Source organism: Entelurus aequoreus, linkage group LG01 (genome assembly GCF_033978785.1).
Source record: "Entelurus aequoreus isolate RoL-2023_Sb linkage group LG01, RoL_Eaeq_v1.1, whole genome shotgun sequence".
NCBI lineage: Eukaryota > Metazoa > Chordata > Actinopteri > Syngnathiformes > Syngnathidae > Entelurus > Entelurus aequoreus.
The window spans coordinates 65,178,293-65,200,893 of NC_084731.1; the positions used below are offsets into that span (position 1 = coordinate 65,178,293).

General features: G+C 35.8%; 2 protein-coding genes across 4 annotated transcripts in view; one reads left to right on the top strand and one right to left on the bottom strand.

Moving 5' to 3' along the window:
* The window catches only part of LOC133655839 (uncharacterized), a 247,619-nt gene that overhangs the window by 41,763 nt on the left and 183,255 nt on the right, over nucleotides 1-22,601 (bottom strand). The window lies entirely within an intron of this gene.
* LOC133655794 (keratin, type I cytoskeletal 18-like) lies at nucleotides 245-10,414 on the top strand. Of its 2 annotated transcripts, none has more exons than XM_062056294.1 (7): nucleotides 245-760; nucleotides 6,413-6,495; nucleotides 7,275-7,431; nucleotides 9,487-9,651; nucleotides 9,736-9,861; nucleotides 9,938-10,158; nucleotides 10,240-10,414. In XM_062056294.1, the coding sequence occupies exons 1-7, from the start codon at nucleotides 329-331 to the stop codon at nucleotides 10,259-10,261; spliced, it is 1,206 nt and encodes a 401-aa protein (XP_061912278.1). In that variant the 5' UTR covers nucleotides 245-328; the 3' UTR covers nucleotides 10,262-10,414. The 2 variants fall into 2 exon arrangements, with proteins under 2 accessions (XP_061912278.1, XP_061912289.1); XM_062056305.1 differs by having other exon boundaries at nucleotides 9,938-10,164; nucleotides 10,240-10,407.

Sequence of the window (22,601 nt, forward strand, 5' to 3'; positions counted from 1 at the left end):
CTCATTTGCCTCTCATCTCAAGTCTCTGAAGCAAATGGATGCATTTGCATAGTTCCCGTGTTTGGTTCGTACGGCTATGTTTCCATGGCGATGAAAGATACACGAGGTGACAAAAGGAAACATGTGGGCAGTGAGAGAGAGAGAGAGAGAGAGAGAGAGGGGAGGGAAATAAAAAATGGGGCGACGTTGAGGTGGGCAGGGTCTAGAAGGGGGCCATGATTGAGGGAGGAGTATAAGTTCCCCACTTCCTGCTGCCATCGCCTCTTTTCAAGCCGACCAAGCAACAGCCTCTACTTCCCTTCCTCTGTCACGCAGAAACTGATTCACCATGAGCTACAGGAGGTCCAACTTCCAGCAGGTCTCTGCTTCGCACGTCTCGCCCCGGTACCAGTCCGCCAGCATCTACGGCGGCGCCGGCGGCCGGGATGCCCGCATCTCCTCCGTGTCCTCATCCTCCCTGCGCTCCGGAGCTCCCATCATCTCCTCTTCCAGCGCCTTCAGGGTGAGCAGCGGGATGGGTTCGGGTTTCGGGGGCTCGGTGGCCGCGGGTGGCGGCCAGGGAGCGGGGATCACCGGCAACGAGAAGGGAGCCATGCAGAACCTCAACGACCGCCTGGCCAACTACATCGAGACGGTGAGGAACCTGGAGCAGGCCAACCAGGAGCTGGAGATGAAGATCAGGGCGGCCTTGAAGGCGGGAGGGCCCGACCTGAGAGACTACAGCAAGTACGAACCCATCATTGAAGACCTGCGTCAACAGGTGGGTGCGGCAAAAAGGTCCGAATAGAGATATGGAAACAGGTTCCCGAAGTTAAAAACGTGGTTGACATTGGTGTGAAAATTAATATTGTTTAGTGGGGGGCAGCAAGGCCTCTGCTGGCCTCACCTAAATCATGATCATAAATTGATTAAAGTGAACTTTATTTTTCATTTTTACATTAGATAGAGCTTTAATCCAACCAGCTTGTTGCATGAAATCTGCCGGAGGCCTTCTGAATAAAAAAAGCGGCGGTCTGTGCAGTGTAAGTTGGCATACAGTTGATAGACATTTGCCACAGCCAATCAGGTGACGAGTTGTTGTCAGTACGCCTCACTAGGTTGCCACATGTTGAACACCTCCTGTGGGCACTAGTTGGGACTTGCCAAAGCAGGAAGTGCTCTGCAAATCAACAGAACCGCATGTTAAAAAATATGTTTACCTTAAAAATAACAGTGGTATAATGTTTTCAATTTACAGTAATGCCCTGTAAAACAATAAATTAAGAAAAAAAAAAATTTCCAGCTCAGTCGCCAGAATTTTACCATTATAATTGTTCCATTACTGCACGGTAAAAAAATTTACGGTAAAAAAAACCCCCAAAACCAAAAACCAAAGACATAAGTATAATTATTCGATTAAAAAAAACAATGACCATAGATTTTACGGTAAAAAAAAAAAAAAGCAGCTCAGTTGCCAGAATTGTACCGTAAAAAGTAACTGTAGTATCATTTTTCAATTTACATTAATGCCCTATAAAAAATAAGTGAAAAAAATAACCTTTTCCAGCTCAGTCACCAGAATTTTACCAAAAAAAACAATGACCATAGATTTTATGGTAAAAAAAAAAAAAAAAAAAAAAAAGCAGCTCAGTTGCCAGAATTGTACTGTAAAAAATAACAGTAGTATAATTTTTCAATTTACAGTAATGCCCTGTAAAAAAATATGTGGAAAAAAAAAATAAAATTCCAGCTCAGTCACCATAATTTCAAATTATAATTGTCCCATTTTTACAGTAATGCATGGTAAAAACGACCAAAAATCCTTTGTGGATCATTAAAGTTTGTCTAAGTCTAAATCAAAGTCTAAGTAACTTGGCGAGCAGAGACATTTGATATAGACTCGCTTTTTTACCACACATTGGCTGAAGAAGATTCATTTACAGATATATACTTGCAAGGCCATTCGATTGGAATCATTTTTAAATGCGCCGGAAATCAGCCTGTTTTGTCCACTATTGATGTGTTTCAATGGCCAGTAGTGTGCAAGTGTGTTTCTGTCTACTAGTTCTTATGTGGGGACATCAAGTGTATGCGGTGTCCATTAAAGTTGGGCTACGTAGAACATCACTGAAGGCACAGCCCGCCACTGATAATACTTATGTAAAGAAGAGGCCCTCAAAAAGTTATCGAGTTTCCTGCATCTGAATGAAGGGTGTGGCGGCCCCGCGCTTCCCCTCCCCCACCATCAATCTGTGTTTCATAGCAGAAGTTGGTCAGAACTTCCCCCTGATGAGTCACCAGCAGGGGGCCAACTTCCACATTCTGCACCACTCCCCCCTGGGCCTCAATGTCAAACAGATGTGTGGCACCAAGGATCTTGTGCTCCACTATGTGGTGTGTGTGTGTGTGTGTGTGTGTGTGTGTGTGTGTGTGTGTGTGTGTGTGTGTGTGTGTGTGTGTGTGTGTGTGTGTGTGTGTGTGTGTGTGTGTGTGTGTGTGTGTGTGTGTGTGTGTGTATGTGTATGTGTGTGTGTGTGTGTGTGTGTGTGTGTGTGTGTGTGTGTGTGTGTGTGTGTGTGTGTGTGTGTGTGTGTGGAGTGTGTGTGTGTGTGTGTATGTGTGTGTGTGTGTGTGTGTGTGTTTGTGTGTGAGCATGTAAGTGTGTAAGCATGTGTGTTTGTGAGCATGCGTGTGTGTGAGCGTGTGTGTGTGTGACCTTGTGTGTTTGTGAGCATGTGTGTGAGTGTGTGTGTGTGTATGTGTGTGTGTGTGTGTGTGTGTGTTTGTGTGTGAGCATGTAAGTGTGTAAGCATGTGTGTTTGTGAGCATGCGTGTGTGTGAGCGTGTGTGTGTGTGACCTTGTGTGTTTGTGAGCATGTGTGTGAGTGTGTGTGTGTGTGACTATGTGTGTGTGAGCATGTGTGTGTGTGACAATGTGTGTGTGAGCATGTGTGTGTGTGACTATGTGTGTGTGTGAGCATGTGTGTGTGAGACTATGTGTGTGTGTGATCATGTGAGTGTGTGAGCATGTGTGTGTGTGACTATGTGTGTGTGAGCATGTGGTGTGTGTGAGCGTAACAATCAGCTTCACAAGTCACATATTTGTCCCACTCTCTCTCCCAGCGTCTCTAATGCCACATGTTTCTTCTCCACTCATAAATGGGTGGTGTGTGTTTTCCCTGTCCTGCCGGACATTGAAGAAAAAAAATCGCATAAAACCACCAAGAATTGCGCCCACACAAACACATGCGCATAAAGAAATGAGGAAGACTGGAATTTACGCGGGTTGACTCTTTCCCAGGGTTCCAGGATGGCCCCCTTTGTGTAATCTGACTCCTGGGTCCTCACACACATGTAGACATCTGCACATGGCTTTCTCATTGTGTGAATGCTTCCAAAGCATTCACACATATGGTTTTCTACACCAAAATTCATTTATTTCCCAGATTTTCAGGTTTCCCGGGACATTTTTCCCATTCAAAATGAATTGGCCATTTTTCAAACTTCCACCATTTCCACATTTTTCAACCGATTCAAACCATTCTACCTTCAACACATTTCACTCATCCTGGAAATTCACACGACCATTTTTTTCAATTTCAAAAAAATTCCAGGAATCCCCAGAATTCCCAGTTCTTCGCATACCCTTTTTTCTGGCGACTACTCCTTCCACATTTTTCAACCCACTTCAACCGTTCCACCGTCAAAACATTTCTCTCAATCAGGACAAAAAACGAAGTTGTTTTTTGAACAGGAAAAATTCCCACTTTTTCTGAAATTCCAGGAATTCCATAATACCATTTCTCAATTAAAAATGTTACTACTTCAACATGTCTCGACTGATTTAAAAGTATTTAACATCAACCATTTCAACTCATTCAGAACATTTATAATTTTTTGCATTTTCAAAAAAATTCTCGCTTTTCCCGAAATCCCCAAATTCCCATGAAATTCCAATTGAAAAGAATGGGACATTTTTCAAAGTTCTACAACTCACACATTTTTTATCCGATTCAAACCATTCTACCTTCAACACATTCAACTCATCCTGGAAATTGATACTATAATTTTTTCAATGTCAAACAAATTCCAGAAATCCCCAGAATTCCCGGTTTTTTGCATCCCGTTTTTCACCCTTTTTTCTGGCGAATACTCCTTCCACATTTTTCAACCCACTTCAACAGTTCCACTGTCAAATCATTGTTCTTAATTAGGATAAAAAACTACGTTTTTTTTTGTAACTGAAAAAATTCCCAGTTTTTCCGATATTCCAAGAATTCTATAAAACTATTTCTCAATTAAAAATGTTACTACTTCAACATGTCCCGACTGGTTTGAAAATTTACAACACCAACCATTTCAACTCATTTACATGTTTTAGTATTTTCAAAAAATTTCCCGCTTTTCCCGAAATTCCCAAATTCCGATGAAATTCTCATTGAAAAGAATGGGACATTTTTCAAAGTTCCACAACTCCTATATTTTTGATCCAATTCAAACCATTCCACCTTCAACACATTCAACTCATCCTGGACATTCACACTATAATTTTTGCAATTTCAAAATAATTCCAGGAATTGACAGAATTCCCAGTTTTTCGAACCCTATATTCACCCTTTTTTCGGTTGACTACGCCTTCTACATTTTTCAACCCACTTCAACCGTTCCACCATCAAAACATTTTTCTTAATCAGGACAAAAAAGGAAGTTGTTTTTTTAACTGAAAAAATTCCCAGTTTTTCCGAAATTCCAAGAATTCTATAATACCATTTCTCAATTAAAAATGTTACTACTTCAACATTTCTCGACTGATTTAAAAAATTTCAACACCAACTCATTCAGAACATGACTTTTTTTTTTAGCATTTTCCCAAAAATTCACGCTTTTCCCAAAATTCCCAAATTTCCATGAAATTTCCATTGAAAAGAATGGGATATTTTTCAAAGTACCACAACTTCCACATTTTTTTTCTGATTCAAACCGTTTCAACTTCAAAATATTCAGCCTATTCAGGAATTGTGTGTTTCCTTTCAACAATTCCAAAAAAATATATCCCGGATTTCCTAGAATTCCCAGTCTTTAGGGACATTTTCCCCATTCAAAATGAATGATCCATTTTTCAAACTTCCACAATTTCCAAATTTTTCAACCGATTCAAACCATTCCACCTTCAACACATTTAATTAATCCTGGATATTCAAACAGTTCCAACTTCAAACTGTTCAGCCTATTTGGTAATTGCAGTCTTTCCCTTGACAAATTCCAAAAAATCCCAGAATTCCCAGAATTCCCAGTTTTCCGGGACATTTTTCCCATTTAAAATGAATTGGCCATTTTTCAAACTTCCACCATTTCCACATTTTTCAACCGATTCAAACCATTCCACCTTCAACACATTCAATTCATCCTGGAAATTCAGACAACCATTGTTCCACGTTTAACAAATTTCCAGGAATTCCTGTTTTTTCTAACCTTATTTTCTTTTTTAGTGCGATGACTCCTTTCCCATTTTTCAACCCATTTCAACCGTTCCACTGTCAAAACATTCTTCTAAGTCAGGAAAAAAAAACAAGTTGGTTAAAGAACTTGAAAAATTCCCAGTTTTCCCGAAATTCTGTAATACCATTTATAAATAAAAAAACTGTTACTACTTCAACATTTCTTGACCGATTTAAACAATTCCAACACCAACCAATTCAGCTCATTCAGGACATTCATGCTCCTAATCATTTCCTAAAAAATACAGCTTTTCCCAAAATTTCCAGGAAGTTCCCATTGAAATGAATGGGACATTTTTCCAAGTTGCACAATTCCCAATTTTTTCTGTCAAAACATTCCTCTTAGTCAGGACAAAAAAAAACAAGTTGGTTTAAGAACTTGAAAAATTCCCGGTTTTCTCGAAAATCTGTAATACCATTTCTCGATCAAACAACTGTTCCTACTTCAACATTTCTTGACGGATTTAAACAATTCCAACACCAACAAATTCAGCTCATTCAGGACATTCATGCTCTTAATCATTTATAAAAAAAATCCTTCTTTTCCCAAAATTTCCAGGAAGTTCCCATTGAAATGAATGGGTCATTTTTCCAAGTTGCACAATTCCCACATTTTTCAACCTATTTAAACCATTCCAACATCAACACATTCCACTCATCCTGGACATTCAAACTAACACGTTCCCAAGTTCCAAACCAAATTCCGATTTTCCTGGAAATTGAAACTCTTCAACATTCAAACCAATCCAACATTTAAACTATTCTTATATTCTGTCAGCATTTCACTTCAACTTCAGCATTGGAGCATTCACACGCACTTCCTTCAGGAATTACTTCATCTAGTTGCACATCATTTTAGGAGCAGAGTCCTCAAGAAACGTCAACGGAGCACCAAGACTACGTCAACTAAAACCTGTCCCTTTGTTCCTTTCCAGATCTTTGACAAGATAGCGGAAAATGCTCGCGTGGTGCTGCAGATTGACAACTCCCGTCTGGCTGCGGATGACTTCAAAGTGAAGTATGTCCTTTTCACTTCATTCTCTTGTTTATTTGCCCTAAATCAATATGTCTACATAAATTAGCAGATATATTTTGTAAATGTTTATTTCCATGCATTGTTTCCAAACGGTGCCTGTAACACGGCAGTAAAACGGCCGATCAAACAAAACAGAAGTCATGGTCATGGACCCACTAGCTGCTCTCCAATCAGCTAAACACACTCAATAACTCCACGGTGACGTCTTGGTGATTTTACCAAACTGAAACAACAGAAAAAAAATTCCATTGTAAGGTAGACACATAGACACTTGGGAGCATAGTTGTCAAAGCTACCGAAGCTAGCTTGATTACATTACGATAGCACGTACAAATATGCATGAAAGCACTCCTCACAGATGGGTCGGTTTAGTAAGTATGAATTGTTTTGGTTATATTGTAAAACTTACAAAACGTCGCTTGGAGTGATGAATGAAGAATCCTTTCGAGCAGAATGCTATGAACGGGCCGAAACAGGAAGCGCATTTTCAACCCGCAGCACCTGCAGTGAGCGAACTCGTCCAAAAGATGGCGCCTTAGCACAAACAATAACACACCTTTTCAGTGTCTCTGTTGGTGTTTTACGGAAACTATTGCATACAGCAGAAAAAAAATTGTTAATTAGCTGCACAATTTTATAAGCCGCAGGGTTTAAACCTGGGGGAAAAAGTAGCGGGACGTAACTTCTTTGACTGCCAGTGTTGTCATTTAAGGACTTTGATTAATGTGTGTGATACAGTGAAGTGTTTGTCGGTGTTACAGGTTTGACACGGAGCTGGCAATACGCCAGTCGGTGGAGGCCGACATTGCCGGGCTGAAGAAAGTGATTGATGACACCAACATGAGCCGGATGAACATTGAGAGTGAGATTGAGGCTGTGAAGGAGGAGCTCGCATTCCTGAAGAGGAACCATGAGAACGTGAGTGTGCAGTACACTTTAATCAGTGTACTTCAAGGTCGTCCTTCAGTTTTGCACATAACACATTTTACCACAAATGTTGGGGCCGAGTGTGGAGAGATAAATGTTATATTTTGAAAAATCTCAACTTTAAAAGTCCTAATTAGGGTTGAAGCGAATATTTTTATTTTTTTTTAATATAATATTATAAAATATTAATTGATATGATCTGTACAGCATTTTTTCGGCAGTGACCAGTTTTAGACCCAAGGGTCTTAAGTGTGACTTTTTTCAACCTAAATAACACAATGTTGTCATCATTTATCGACAGAAAAGAGACTCCAGCAACGTTATTTGGGAATTATCATTTGTGTTTTTCATGCTAACATGGGGAGTGCTGTTATTATTTGTTGTAATATTTTGAAAATGAAGACAAACTCGATGGTTTACGATCAGGGCTGAGGCCAGATCAAATATATTCATTCAGTTATTTGTATAGCTCTTTTCTTCAGTTTGAACCAGAATGAGGAATGTAACATTTACTGCATTTCCCACATTTCTCACCCGATTCAAAACCTTGGACAATCAAACTACCAAGTTCACAATCCCAGGAATTCCCAGAGTTTCTGGTTCTACAAAGCTTTCACGGACCATGTTTCCAATAAATTCCAACCATTCCATCTTCAAAATTTGCCACTTAATTGGAACAAGCTATGCTCCTAATTTTTTTCCATACAAATTCTTGGTTTTCCCGAAATTCCCGAATACCCTTTCTCAATTCAAACTGTTACTACGTCAACATTTTTCAACCAAATGAAAACATTCCAAAACCAACTCATTCATATCTTCTCGAACAGTTGTGCTGGAATCAATATTGTCAAAAAATTCCCAATTTTCATAAAATTCCTAAATTTCCAGGAGATTCACATTCAAATTAATGGACATATTCATAGTTCTAGTTCTAGTTCATCGTTTTACTTGATTCCAACCTTTCAACCATCCACACACACTACTCTTCTGATATACCGAACGCAAAACATATTTTCTCCTTCAAAATTCCCGGTTTTCCCAGAATTTCCAGGAATGTTCTCCCAACTGACAATGAATGGAAAAATTTAAAATTTAGTGCTTATCCCACATTCCTCATCCAATTTGAACCGTTCCAACATCCACACACTCCACTCACCCTGGACATTCAATCCTGCATGTTTTCCGGTTTGTAAAACTTCCCTGATTACCCGGAATTACCAGGAATCTCCTCCCATGTAAAATCAAAACAAACGTCTCCATATGCCACATTTCTCGACCGATTTCAACCGTTCCACCATCCACACACTCCACTCACCTTGGACCCTAAGTTAAAACATTTTTTTCCAAAGCCCTATTTTCACCGCTTCCTGGAAAGTTTTCACAGTCCACAATCTTCAACCGTTTTTGACCATTCCACCTTCAAAATATTCCTCTTCGTTGGGAAAACAAATGCTCCTATTTTTTCCACTTTTCCCCAAATTCCAGGAACTTCAAAATACCCATTCTCAATTCACACTGTTACTATGTCAACATTTTTCAACGTATTCCAAAAATGTCCACACCAACCCATTCATATCATCTAGGACAATTGTGCTAGTATCATAATTTTCAAAACATCCAGATTTTTCGAAATTCCAAAATTTCCAGGAAATTCCCATTCAAATGAACGGACGTATTCATAGTTCTGCAGTGTCCAAACTCTCAAATTTGTAAACCCGATCCCGACCTTTCAACCATCCATCCACACTACTCTTCCCATATATGGAACGCAAAACATGTTTTCTTTTTCCCAAAATTCCCTGTTTTCCAGGAATTTTTTCAATGAATGGGCAATACACAAACCTCTCCATATCCCACATTTCTCAACCGATTCGAACCGTTCCAACGTCCACACACTCCACTCACCTTGGACAATCAAACTATAATTTTCCAAGTTCCAAGTGAACTTGTTCATTACTCACTACAGCACTAATAGGTAGTGACCTAACATACGTTACTTATAAACATTATACTATGCATTGATGTTCTTGTTTGTGTGCCGTGCAGGAGGTGATGGAGCTGAGGAACCAGATCTCCCAGTCAGGAGTGCAAGTAGACGTTGATGCTCCCAAAGGTCAGGACTTGTCCCAGATCATGGAGGACATGAGGGGGAACTATGAGAAGATTGCGCTAAAGAATGCAGCGGATCTGAAACGGTGGCATGAAACTCAGGTGAGGACACGCTACAAAAGGTTCATCACGCATCAAGTTGGAAGTGTTCTAATTCGATGCTGTCTTTCATTCCCTGGTCATTAGACAGAAGATGTACAGGCGCAGGTATCACAGAACACAGAGGCACTCCAGGGCGCACAGATGGAGAGGAGTGACTTAACCAGACAGATACAGACTCTGGAAATAGAGCTCGCGTCTCAACAGAGTTTGGTAAGCGCACATCAAATATGTTTCTTATCTGTCCACAAGTAGCTGGAATAACAAGTCCTGTTTGATGCACCATCAGAAAGCCTCTCTTGAGGACACACTGCGCAACACAGAGCTACGTAACAACATGGAAATGGAGAAGTACAATACCATTCTTCTACGTCTGGAGGAAGAGCTCGGACATCTGCGCGCAAACATCAACCAGCAGACTCAGGAGTACGAGGCGCTGCTCAACCTCAAGATGAAACTGGAAGCTGAGATTGAGACCTACAAGAGCCTGCTGGACGGTGGCGATTTCAAGTAAGAGTTAAGTCCATGAGAGGAGGGAAAGATCAATGTGCAATGGTTACGTAGTGGAACCACATTTTCCTTTCTTCACAGGCTCCAAGATGCACTTCAATGAGCTGCCACAGTCCCCGGGGAAGAGGCTCCACGGCTAAATTAAGCATACCAAATTAGTATACATGCTCATTTTCCAAACATAGTTGCACCACATCTGACAGAGTGAATCAAGCCATCAACTAGTGTGTGACCTGGCGGCAATAAAATACTTCAACCATCAGCTTGACTATTGATGTGTCGTTTGTTTTGGGGAGAAACGAGGTTGGTTGTCATACCTTCTCACCACCAAAGGGTGCTGTATGTTAGGATTAGGGCTCTCCTAGACTTAGATTTAGATTTAGACAAACTTTATTCTTCCACAAGGGAGATTGTTCCACACAGTAGCTCAGTTACAAAGGATGGAAAGGATAAAGAGGGATGTACACTCCGATGAAGATTACAGAACTAAACTCCGAATTCCAACACCCAGAAGTTGGATGTCCGGCATAAAAACACACTCCTTTACAATAATATGTCCAGGATTACACTACCTCTTGTTCACCAAAATGGCAATCCCACACCGCCTTTCTTCATACCGCTCAGGAGTGTGTCTCTATCAGAAAGTGAGGTTGTGAAGCCGCATAGAGACGCGCTATGGTCCGGTAAGTCCGTTTGTAGCCAAGTCTCACATGATACTGCACACGGCGTACTCCTTTTGAGTTCGGACGAGCCCGAACAATTTGTCCATTATATTCGCCAAAGACCGCACGTTCCCCATGAGGACAGAGGGAGTTGCAGGCTAAATTTCCTTCTCCACTCCTTCATCTTTGTGCCTGCACGGCATCCCCGGCGCTTTTTCCGTAGTTCCACGGGAATGTCAGGCCGCGATTCCCAAAACGCTGCCAAGGAGAGCGCAAACATCTCTTCGCGTGTGTAAACAAAGGGCCGGCTGCTCAACTGATCAAAGCCAAACACAAAAACGGCCCGAAAAGAAAAAGAAAAGTATCGAAAACACACAAAAACGCCCAAGAACCATAATTAGTGGTTTATGGAAAAGATAAGTGATAAAAAACAACCAGGAAAAGTTGAGAAGAATACCAAAAATAAAGTAAAATGAAAGAAATCAAAGGAGCTACTGTGATGTTCTTCCACTATTTCAGGCGCATCAAAGAAATAAAACAAAATAAAAAAATATATATATATAAAATAAAACTTTTACACAAGAAATAAAATAATTGCGAAGGCAAAGCTGTAATTGAGAGTGTAAGTAGATAGATAGATAGATAGATAGATAGATAGATAGATAGATAGATAGATAGATAGATAGATAGATAGATAGATAGATAGATGGATGGATGGATGGATGGATGGATGGATGGATGGATGGATGGATGGATGGATGGATGGATGGATGGATGGATGGATGGATGGATGGATGGATGGATGGATGGATAGATAGATAGATAGATAGATAGATAGATAGATAGATAGATAGATAGATAGATAGATAGATAGATAGATAGATAGATAGATAGATAGATAGATAGATAGATAGATAGATAGATAGATAGATAGATAGATAGATAGATGGATAGATACCGTATTTTTCGGACTATAAGTCGCTCCGGAGTATATGTCGCACCGGCCGAAAATGCACAATAAAGAAGGAAAAAAACATATATACGTCGCACTGGAGTATAAGTCGCATTTTTGGGGGACATTTATTTGATAAAATCCAACACCAAGAATAGACATTTGAAAGGCAATTTAAAATAAATAAAGAATAGTGAACAACAGGCTGAATAAGTGTACGTTATATGACGCATAAATAACCAACTGAGAACGTGCCTGGTATGTTAACATAACACATCATGGCAAGAGTCATTAAAATAACTATAACATATAGAACATGCTATACGTTTACCAAACAATCCGTCACTCCCGATCGCTAAATCCAATGAAATCTTCCTCCCCGGTGTCGCCTCTGGTATGCGCCGTTTCCTTTCTTTCTGCTGCTCGAGCGCCGTTTTCTGCTGCATATTTCACTACGTCCAGCTTGTAATCTGCAGTATATCATTTCCTTTTCGTGCCATTTTAGTTCAGCCCTTCTCAGTTTTTATAAGTTACCGCCAATGTTGAAATAATCCATTTTAATTGCTACGGATGTAGCAGCAGTTAGCATCCCATGACCCACAATGCACTTCTGCCATGACGCACAATGCACTTCTGCCATGACCCGCCTCCGCCGAATTCTTATTGGTTGACGTGTGTGACGATTACTGACGTGTGTGTGACGATTGCGGACATTTGCTTCGTCTTTACGCGAATGAGATAAATAATATTATTTGATATTTTACGGTAATGTTTTAATAATTTCACACATAAGTCGCTCCGGAGTATATGTCGCACCCCTGGCCAAACTATGAAAAAAACTGTGATTTATAATCCGAAAAATACGGTAGGTCTTTATTGTCATTGCACAAGTACAACAAAACTTTGTTTTCAGCACAAACCCGTTCAAGACTAGACAAACAAACAGTGTACACGGTTACAGAACAGGAACGCTGATGTGTCGCCACAAGGCGCCCCGTAAAAGATGGGAAAAAAGGTAAAACGCTGGGAAGGATGAGTAAAAAAATACAATCTAGACTGGGCTCCTAAGGAGGCCCAGTCTGGAGTGGGAAAAAAACCTCCATAGCAAAGCACATATACATATTTATATTATTTATAAGTAACAAGCTATCTAATTGTTACACAGTTGTTCGACTTGATACTAGCAAAAGATTCCAGTTCGGGATAGTCGACATACTGTATATACTCATATCTAAAGTGCTGTCAAATATTAGAATAGAATAGAATAGAATAGAATAGAATAGAATAGAATAGAATAGAATAGAAAGTACTTTATTGATCCCTGGGGGGAAATTCAGCACCACAGTTCGCTCACAATAGACAATGAACACTTAGGTATTTTTTACATGTGAATAACACAAAAACAGTCTATTATACAGCATTATTCACATGTAAATAATCCATCCATCCATCCATTTTCTACCGCTTATCCCTTTCGGGGTCGCGGGGGGTGCTGGAGCCTATCTCAGCCACCTCATCACAGGGCCAACACAGATAGACAGACAACATTCACGCTCACATTCACACACTAGGGCCAATTTAGTGTTGCCAATCAACTTATCCCCAGGTGCATGTTTTTGAAGGTGGGAGGAAGCCGGAGTACCCGGAGGGAACCCACGCAGTCATAATATAAATACATTATACATTTACAGTACATGTACAGTCAAAAGGAACATATGCATTATACATTATATATCTGCATTATATATTATATATATATACATATTAATAGTTTTAATTAGATTAATAATTTAAATTGCCTTCAGAGGAACAGCAATTTTTTCTGACTTTTGCCTGTCGTTCACGATCATTATGAGAGACAAGAACACATATGTTGGTTTTTTTTTAGGATTTTAAACATCTTAAAAACCGCTTGCAAGATGCGGCTAATGGTAGTCACCTTTGTAACCTTCCGAGCCTCTAAAACAACTTCAAAATCTTCCATCAACATTTTCTATACACACTGCAAGTATATATAAAATGTAGTAACAGACACCTTCATAACAATATGTAATATGCACAATATACACACTGCAAGTATATATATAATGTAGTAACAGACACCTTCATAACAATATCTAATATGTACAATATACACACTGCAAGTATAAATTAAATGTAGTAACAGACACCTTCATATCAATATGTAATATGTGCAATGTACACACAGAAAGTATATATATATATATATATATATATATATATATATATATATATATATATATATATATATATATATATATATATATATATATATATATATTATAGTAACAGAAACCTTCATAACAATATGTAATATGTACAATACACACTACAAGTATATATATATATATATTATAGTAACAGACACTTTCATAACAATATGTAATATGTACAATATACACACTGCAAGTATATATATAATGTAGTAACAGACAGCTTCATAACAATATTTAAAATGTTTTCTATACAAACTGCAAGTATATATATAATATAGTAACAGACACCTTCATAACAATAAGTAACATGTACAATATACACACTGCAAGTATATATATATAATGTAGTAACAGACACCTCCATAACAATATGTAATCTGTACAATATACACACTGCAAATATATATATATATATATATATATATATATATATATATATATATATATATATATATATATATATATATATATATATATATATATATATATATATATATATATATATATATATATATATATATATATATATATATATATATATATAACAGATTAGAAAGTTTCAAATAACAGATTAGAAAGTTTCATAAATAAAAATAGAATACTTGAAGAGAACCAATATGGCTTTAATTGAAATTACAGAAGAAATTACCAATGCAATAGATAGTAAAAAATGTGCGGCAGCGGTTTTTATGGATCTAACTAAAGCATTTGACACAATTAATCACAATATTTTAATCAAAAAACTAGAACGATATGGCATCAGAGGGTTAGTCTTAAACTGGATAAGAAGTTATCTAACGAACAGGAAACAATACGTGAAGCTAGGCGAACACACGTCTACAACGCTAAATATATCCTGTGGTGTACCTCAGGGATCAATACTAGGACCTAAATTATTCAATCTCTATATAAATGACATTTGTAAAGTTACAAAAGATTTAAAGTTAGTATTATTTGCGGATGATACAACAGCGTTTTGTTCAGGAGAGAACACACAAGAGATAATACAAATAATAACAGAAGAAATTAACAAATTAAAAAGATGGTTTGACAAAAACAGACTATCGTTGAATCTTAGTAAAACTAAAATAATGCTATTTGGTAACAGTAGAAGAGAAAGTCAAACACAAATACAAATAGACGGAATAGAAATTGAAAGAGTAAATTAAACCAAATTTCTAGGTATAATGATTGATGATAAATTGAACTGGAAATCTCACGTAAAAAATATACAACATAAAGTAGCAAGAAACACGTCAATAATGCATAAAGCAAAACATGTTCTAGACCAAAAATCCCTTCATATTCTCTACTGCTCACTAGTGTTACCATATCTGAGTTACTGTGTAGAAATATGGGGAAATAATTACAAAAGTACACTTCATTCATTAACGTTGTTACAAAAAAGATCAGTTAGAATAATACATAATGTTGGATATAGAGAACATACAAATCCTTTATTTATTGAATCAAAAATACTGAAATTCCACGACATAGTGAATTTGCAAACAGCTAAAATTATGCACAAAGCAAACTATAACCTGCTACCCAAGAATATACAACAATTCTTCTCAAAAAAAGAGGAGAAATATAATCTTAGAGAAAAACGTAATTTAAAACATTTGTTTGCACGTACAACACTTAAGACCTTCAGTATATCAGAATGTGGAATTAAATTATGGAATGGATTAAGCAAAGCAATCAAACAATGTACTAATATGATCCACTTCAAGAAACTCTTCAAACTTGAAGTGTTTACAAAGTACAAAGAAGAAGAACCATGATAAACATTCTCAATTTATTTCATCCATCCATTCATTCATTCTTAAAGTATGCTTACTTATCTCATCATATGAAATATGACTTACTTCACCAATTATTATTATCGAATTCTTACTATTATTTATTTATTTATTTTTATTGTGATTGTAGTGGATTGTCCGAAGCTTAAGCAGGCAACAAAAGTAGTTTAGTACAACAAATTTATTTACCCATTATCAGAAGTGCAGGTTGAATTAAGTTGTCCGTGCAAGCAGACACAATGTACTCCAGAGCACACAAGACACACACAAGCCAAAATCACCCCCGAGTTCCAGTCTTCTGCCATTTTTGATATGTCTGTTGTGCGTCATCGTTCCTTATCGAGTGCGTCAAATGTCTTGTTTTGCTTTTCCTATCTGTTCCATAACAACTCGAATCCTTTAGACAGTCAACACATTCTATAGACAGGTTGGCACGACTTAATATTCACTTTTGTCCCACAACTGGTCCATTCAATGGCACAAAAATACAAGAGTATTGAAAATGAGCGGACATTCTTAAAAGACAAGAAATATAGGTCAAAAGGTCAGAAATTCTACTACATGATTACTTATGGAGTTTATTGTGAATAAATTGTGAACAGGAAGTGAACAAAAAGTTTTGCAACTGTTATGTAAAGAAAAGGGGTAGGATTAAATAAACTCTGCTTCTTCCTACTCCTTTTCGAACATGTTGAAAAGAGAAACTGGAAATTGTGATGTATCATGTTGTATGCTTGCATGTTCGAAATAAACTCAAACTCAAACAGACACATTCATAACAATATGTAATATGTACAAAATACACACTGCAAGTGTATATGATGTAGTAAAAGACACCCTTATAACAATATGTAATATGTACAATATACACACTGCAAGTATATGTATAATGTAGTAACAGACACCTTCATAACAATATGTATAATGTACAATATACACACTGTAAGAATATGTATAATGTAGTAAAAGACACCTTCATAACAATATGTAATATGTTTTATATACACAGTGCAAGTATATATATAATGTAGTAACAGACACTTTCATATTAATATGTAATATGATTTATATACACACTGCAAATATATATATAATGTATTAACAAATAGCTTCATAACAATATGTAATATGTACAATATACACACTGCAAGTATATATATAATGTAGTAACAGACACCTTCATGACTGTAACAGCCTTTGTTGGTGTGGGCTCTCTGTGGTGGATATATGGCGGGACCCGTATTTCAGAATGCAATATAAGTTTTATTTTTGTTTTGCGGGCATCAAAGGATTGGCTTTCGCTTGCGGCCTCCTGCTCGCTCGCCTGCCTGCTCTCTCTCCCCCTCATGGCCTCGGACGCCGCTAATAAAGGAGACAGGTGATTAGATAAACCGCTTCAGCTGGGGAATCCACTCACCTGTCAGCTGCTTCGTAGCCGGCCCATGCACACGCCCTTCCCGCAGGAGCCGCGCCAACCACGCCCCCTCCACAATAACATTATGTAATATGTGGAATATACAGACTGCAAGTATATATATAATGTAGCAACAGACACCTTCCTAAGAATGTGTAATATGTGCAATATACACACTGCAAGTAAATATATATATATATATATATATATATATATATATATATATATATATATATATATATATATATATATATATATATATATATATATATATATATATATATATATATATATATATATATATATATATATATATATATATATATATATATATATATATATATATATATATATATACAATATACACACTGCAAGTATATACAGTATAAATAATGTAGTAACAGAAACCTTTATAACAAAATGGAATATGTACAATATACACACTGCAAGTATATCTATAATGTGGTAACAGACACCTTCATAACAATATGTAATATGTACAATATACACACTGCAAGTATATATATAATGTAGTAACAGACACCTTCATAACAATATGTAATATGTACAATATACACACTGCAAGTATATATATAATGTAGTAACAGACACCTTCATAACATTATGTAATATGTTTTATATACACACTGCAAGTATATATATAATGTAGTAACAGACAGTTTCATAACAATATGTAATATGTACAATATACACACTGCAAGTATATATATATAATGTACTAACAGACACCTTCATAACAATATGTAATATGTTTTATATACACACTGCAAGTATATATATAATGCACTAACAGACACCTTCATAACAATATGTGCAATATACAGACTGCAAGTATATATATAATGTAATAACAGACACCTTCCTAAGAATGTGTAATATGTGCAGTATACACACTGCAAATATATATATATATATATATATATATATATATATATATATATATATATATATATATATATATATATATATATATATATATATATATATATATATATATATATATATATATATATATATATATATATATATATATATATATATATATATATATATATATATATATATATATATATATATATATATATATATATATATATATATATATATATATATATATATACTGTATTTTAGTTTTAGTTTTAGTTCAAGTTTTATTATTATTCTTCGGTCAATCGTCAACAAAATAAACAAACAGTTGTACATTCATAAATTGAAAATGAAAATGTTGCAGACCGAAAGGGTTTAGGCTGAAGTTGAACACTTATTGCGCCTAACCCTATAAACAATGTCAAGTACAAAATAAACTTCCGAAAATTATTGAATGTCCATTGTACAACATATTATAAATACACATTATACATAACATAAACACAGTTCAATTATATACACAGTAAAGGCATGTGAAATATCCTTGTAGACATGTTAAACATTTGTACCAATTTATATACTATATACAAACAATTGTACTTCCATTATTATTTATAACCCACATTTGGTATTTGAATTAACATTGATCATAGTATTAACTACTGTGTTGATTCAAGAGTGATATATTTTTTCAAGACATTGGTCTTAAAGTGTTTTTTAAATGTGTGAATAGAACTGGAACATTTTAAGGAATAATCCAAGCTGTTCCACAGTTGAACCCCCCTGACAGAAACACATCTACTTTTTAAGCTTGTTCTTATCTTAGCTTTCTGGAAGACAGCTGAACCTCTGAGGTCATAGGGATTCTCTCTGGGTTTAAACCTCTCCTGTAGACACCCAGGCAGCATGTGGTTATGAGCTTTGTACGTCACAATAGCAGTGTTGAGGTCAAGAAGATCGTGGAGTTTTAATGTTTTTAATTTAATAAACAGAGCATTGGTATGGTCATGATAATCTGCATAATTTACAATTCTAATCGCTTTCTTTTGAAGTAAGAATATAGATTTAATGTTTGTTTTGTAATTGTTACCCCAGATTTCGACACAATAATTAAGATAAGGGAGTACAAAAGAATTATATAACATGATAAGAGCCTTTTGATTTACGGAGTTTTTGATTTTATGTAACATAGCAATATTTTTTGCCATCTTTGTCTTAAGTATATTTATGTGCAGTTTCCAATTTAATTCATCATCTATATGGATTCCCAAAAATGTTGTTGAATACACCCTTTCTATCTCCATATCATCAATTCTTATATGACACTGTTTGTTATTTTTCCTATATCCAAAAATTATATATTTTGTTTTATTTAGGTTGATTGACAGTTTATTGGCATCAAACCATTGCTTTAGTATGTGAAGTTCACTCTCTACAGTCCATAAGAGATGGCCAAGGTCTTGCCCAGAACAGAACAGACTTGTATCATCAGCAAAGAGAATACATTTGAGTTTTTTAAAGATTTTACAGATATCATTAATGTACAATAAAAACAATTATGGTCCCAATACAGAACCTTGGGGTACTCCATGTGTTATAATCGTTTTATCTGAATCTACATTATTCATATGCACGTACTGTTCTCTGCCACCAAGATAACTTTTCAACCAATCATGAGCAAGACCTCTAAAACCATACCTCTGCATTTTGTTTAAAAGCAATGTATGATCGATGGTGTCAAAGGCCTTGCTCAGGTCAATAAAAACGCCAACAACAAACTCCCTCTTATCAATTGCAGTGGTTACCTCCTCAACTAGTTCCATCACTGCCATGGAAGAGGACCTGTTTGGTCAAAAACCGTATTGGTGTTCACTTAGCAAGTGATGCTTGTCAATAAAACTGTCTAATCTTGACACAAATAATTTTTCAAGGATTTTTGAAAATTGTGAGAGTATAGAAATAGGCCTATAGTTGGTGAACTGATGCTTATCTCCACTTTTGAAGATGGGAATAACTTTTGCCGTTTTCATTTTCTTTGGGAAAACACCTTTTATAAAATAAATATTACATACATAAGTGTCTGTATTAACAGACACCTTCATAACAATATGTAATATGTACAATATACACACTGCAAGTATATATAAATAATGTAGTAACAGAAACCTTTATAACAATATGTAATATTTACAATATACACACTGCAAGTATATATATAATGTGGTAACAGACACCTTCATAACATTATGTAATATGTACAATATACACACTGCAAGTATATATAAATAATGTAGTAACAGAAACATTTATAACAATATGTAATATGTACAATATACACACTGCAAGTATATATATATAATGTGGTAACAGACACCTTCATAACATTATGTAATATGTACAATATACACACTGCAAGTATATATATAATGTAGTAACAGAAACCTTCATAGCATTATGTAATATGTTTTATATACACACTGCAAGTATATATATATAATGTAGTAACAGACAGCTTCATAACAATATGTAATATGTACAATATACACACTGCAAGTATATATATAATGTACTAACAGACACCTTCATAACAATATGTAATATGTACAATATACACACTGCAAGTATATATATAATGCACTAACAGACACCTTCATAACAATATGTAATATGTGCAATATACACACTGCAAGTATATATATAGTGTAATAACAGACACCTTTATAACAATATGTACAATATACACACTGCAAGTATATATATAATGTAGTAACAGACACCTTTTTAACAATATGTAATAAGTACAATATACACACTGCAAGTATATATATATATATAATGTACTAACAAACACCTTCATAACAATATGTAATATGTACAAAATACACACTGCAAGTATATATACAGTATAATGTAGTAACAGAGACCTTTATAACAATATGTAATATGTACAATATACACACTGCAAGTATATATATATATATATATATATATATATATATATATATATATATATATATATATATATATATATATATATATATATATATATATATATATATATATATATATATATATATATATATATATATATAATGTAGTAACAGACACCTTTATAACAATATGTAATATGTACAGTATACACACTGCAAGTATGTATAATTTATAATGTAGTAACAGACACCTTCATGGGGACGGCGTGGCGAAGTTTGGAGAGTGGCCGTGCCAGCAACCTGAGGGTTCCTGGTTCAATCCCCACCTTCTACCAACCTCGTCACGTCCGTTGTGTCTTTGAGTAAGACACTTCACCCTTGCTCCTGATGGGTCAAGGTTAGGGCCTTGCATGGCAGCTCCTGCCATCAGTGTGTGAATGTGTGTGTGAATGGGTGAATGTGGAAATAGTGTCAAAGCACTTTGGGTACTTTTGATAGTAGAAAAGCGCTATTCAAGTATAACCCATTTACCATTTACAGACACCTTCATAACAATATGTAATATGTACAATATACACACTGCAATTATATATATAATGTACTAACGGACACCTTCATAACAATATGTAATATGTACAATATACGCACTGCAAGTATATATATGTATACTGTATATATATATACAGGTGTGACCCACCCATAATGTGTCACATTTTGGTGTTCATTTATTTATTTTATTTTATGGTTTGAATTCGTTTTTGGAGCTGTCATTCCACATTAATTACTATTCGCATTGGTCAGTAGGGGGCAGTAGGGCATTTCTTCCCAATTGAATGCGATCACCTGCAGACCGGAAGCTTCTCGTCATTCTGATGAGAGCGACCAGTCTGTAAACATCTGAAACGTTCTGTGTGATTTTTCCTCCTGTATAACAGGTTGTTTTTGGTGAATCAACTCACTGAATAATATCCATGTGATCTTTATAAGTTTAAGTACACATTCTGATGGTGGAGCCTAACTCTGAAGTGTTTGTGAGTTGTAGTTTGTATTTGTGAATGAATCCAGTGCACAGCTGCAGTAATCAATACAAAATGGTGACGTGAGTGCGCAATGTTTGTATAGGAACTTCTGATCCTAATTCAGACTCCCAAATTAGAGCTCCCATTTTCTTATTGATTTTATAATGTATATTTGTGTAATGTGTGTGTTCTGAAAGAGGTTTTACATGCTATTTTGTTGTGTTTAGACATGGTTATATAAGTTAAGCTCTCAGGAATGGTCAATGAACATTTCAAGTACAGTAACTTAAAGCTGCTATTATAAGAAGAAGAATATGAAGAAAAGTAAAGTATTTAAATGAATGTTGCTAAATTGTGCATTAAGTTAAAGGTGAATATTCCTGAGAAAGATAAGACAGTGAAATAATGTCTAATTGGGCACTATATTGTATGTTTTGGAGTGATGTGGATATGTAAAAAATATATGGTAAAGGCATACAGTATTGTTATGGTAATTATTACTCCAGTGATACAGTAACTGTTTAATGATAGTTTATTGA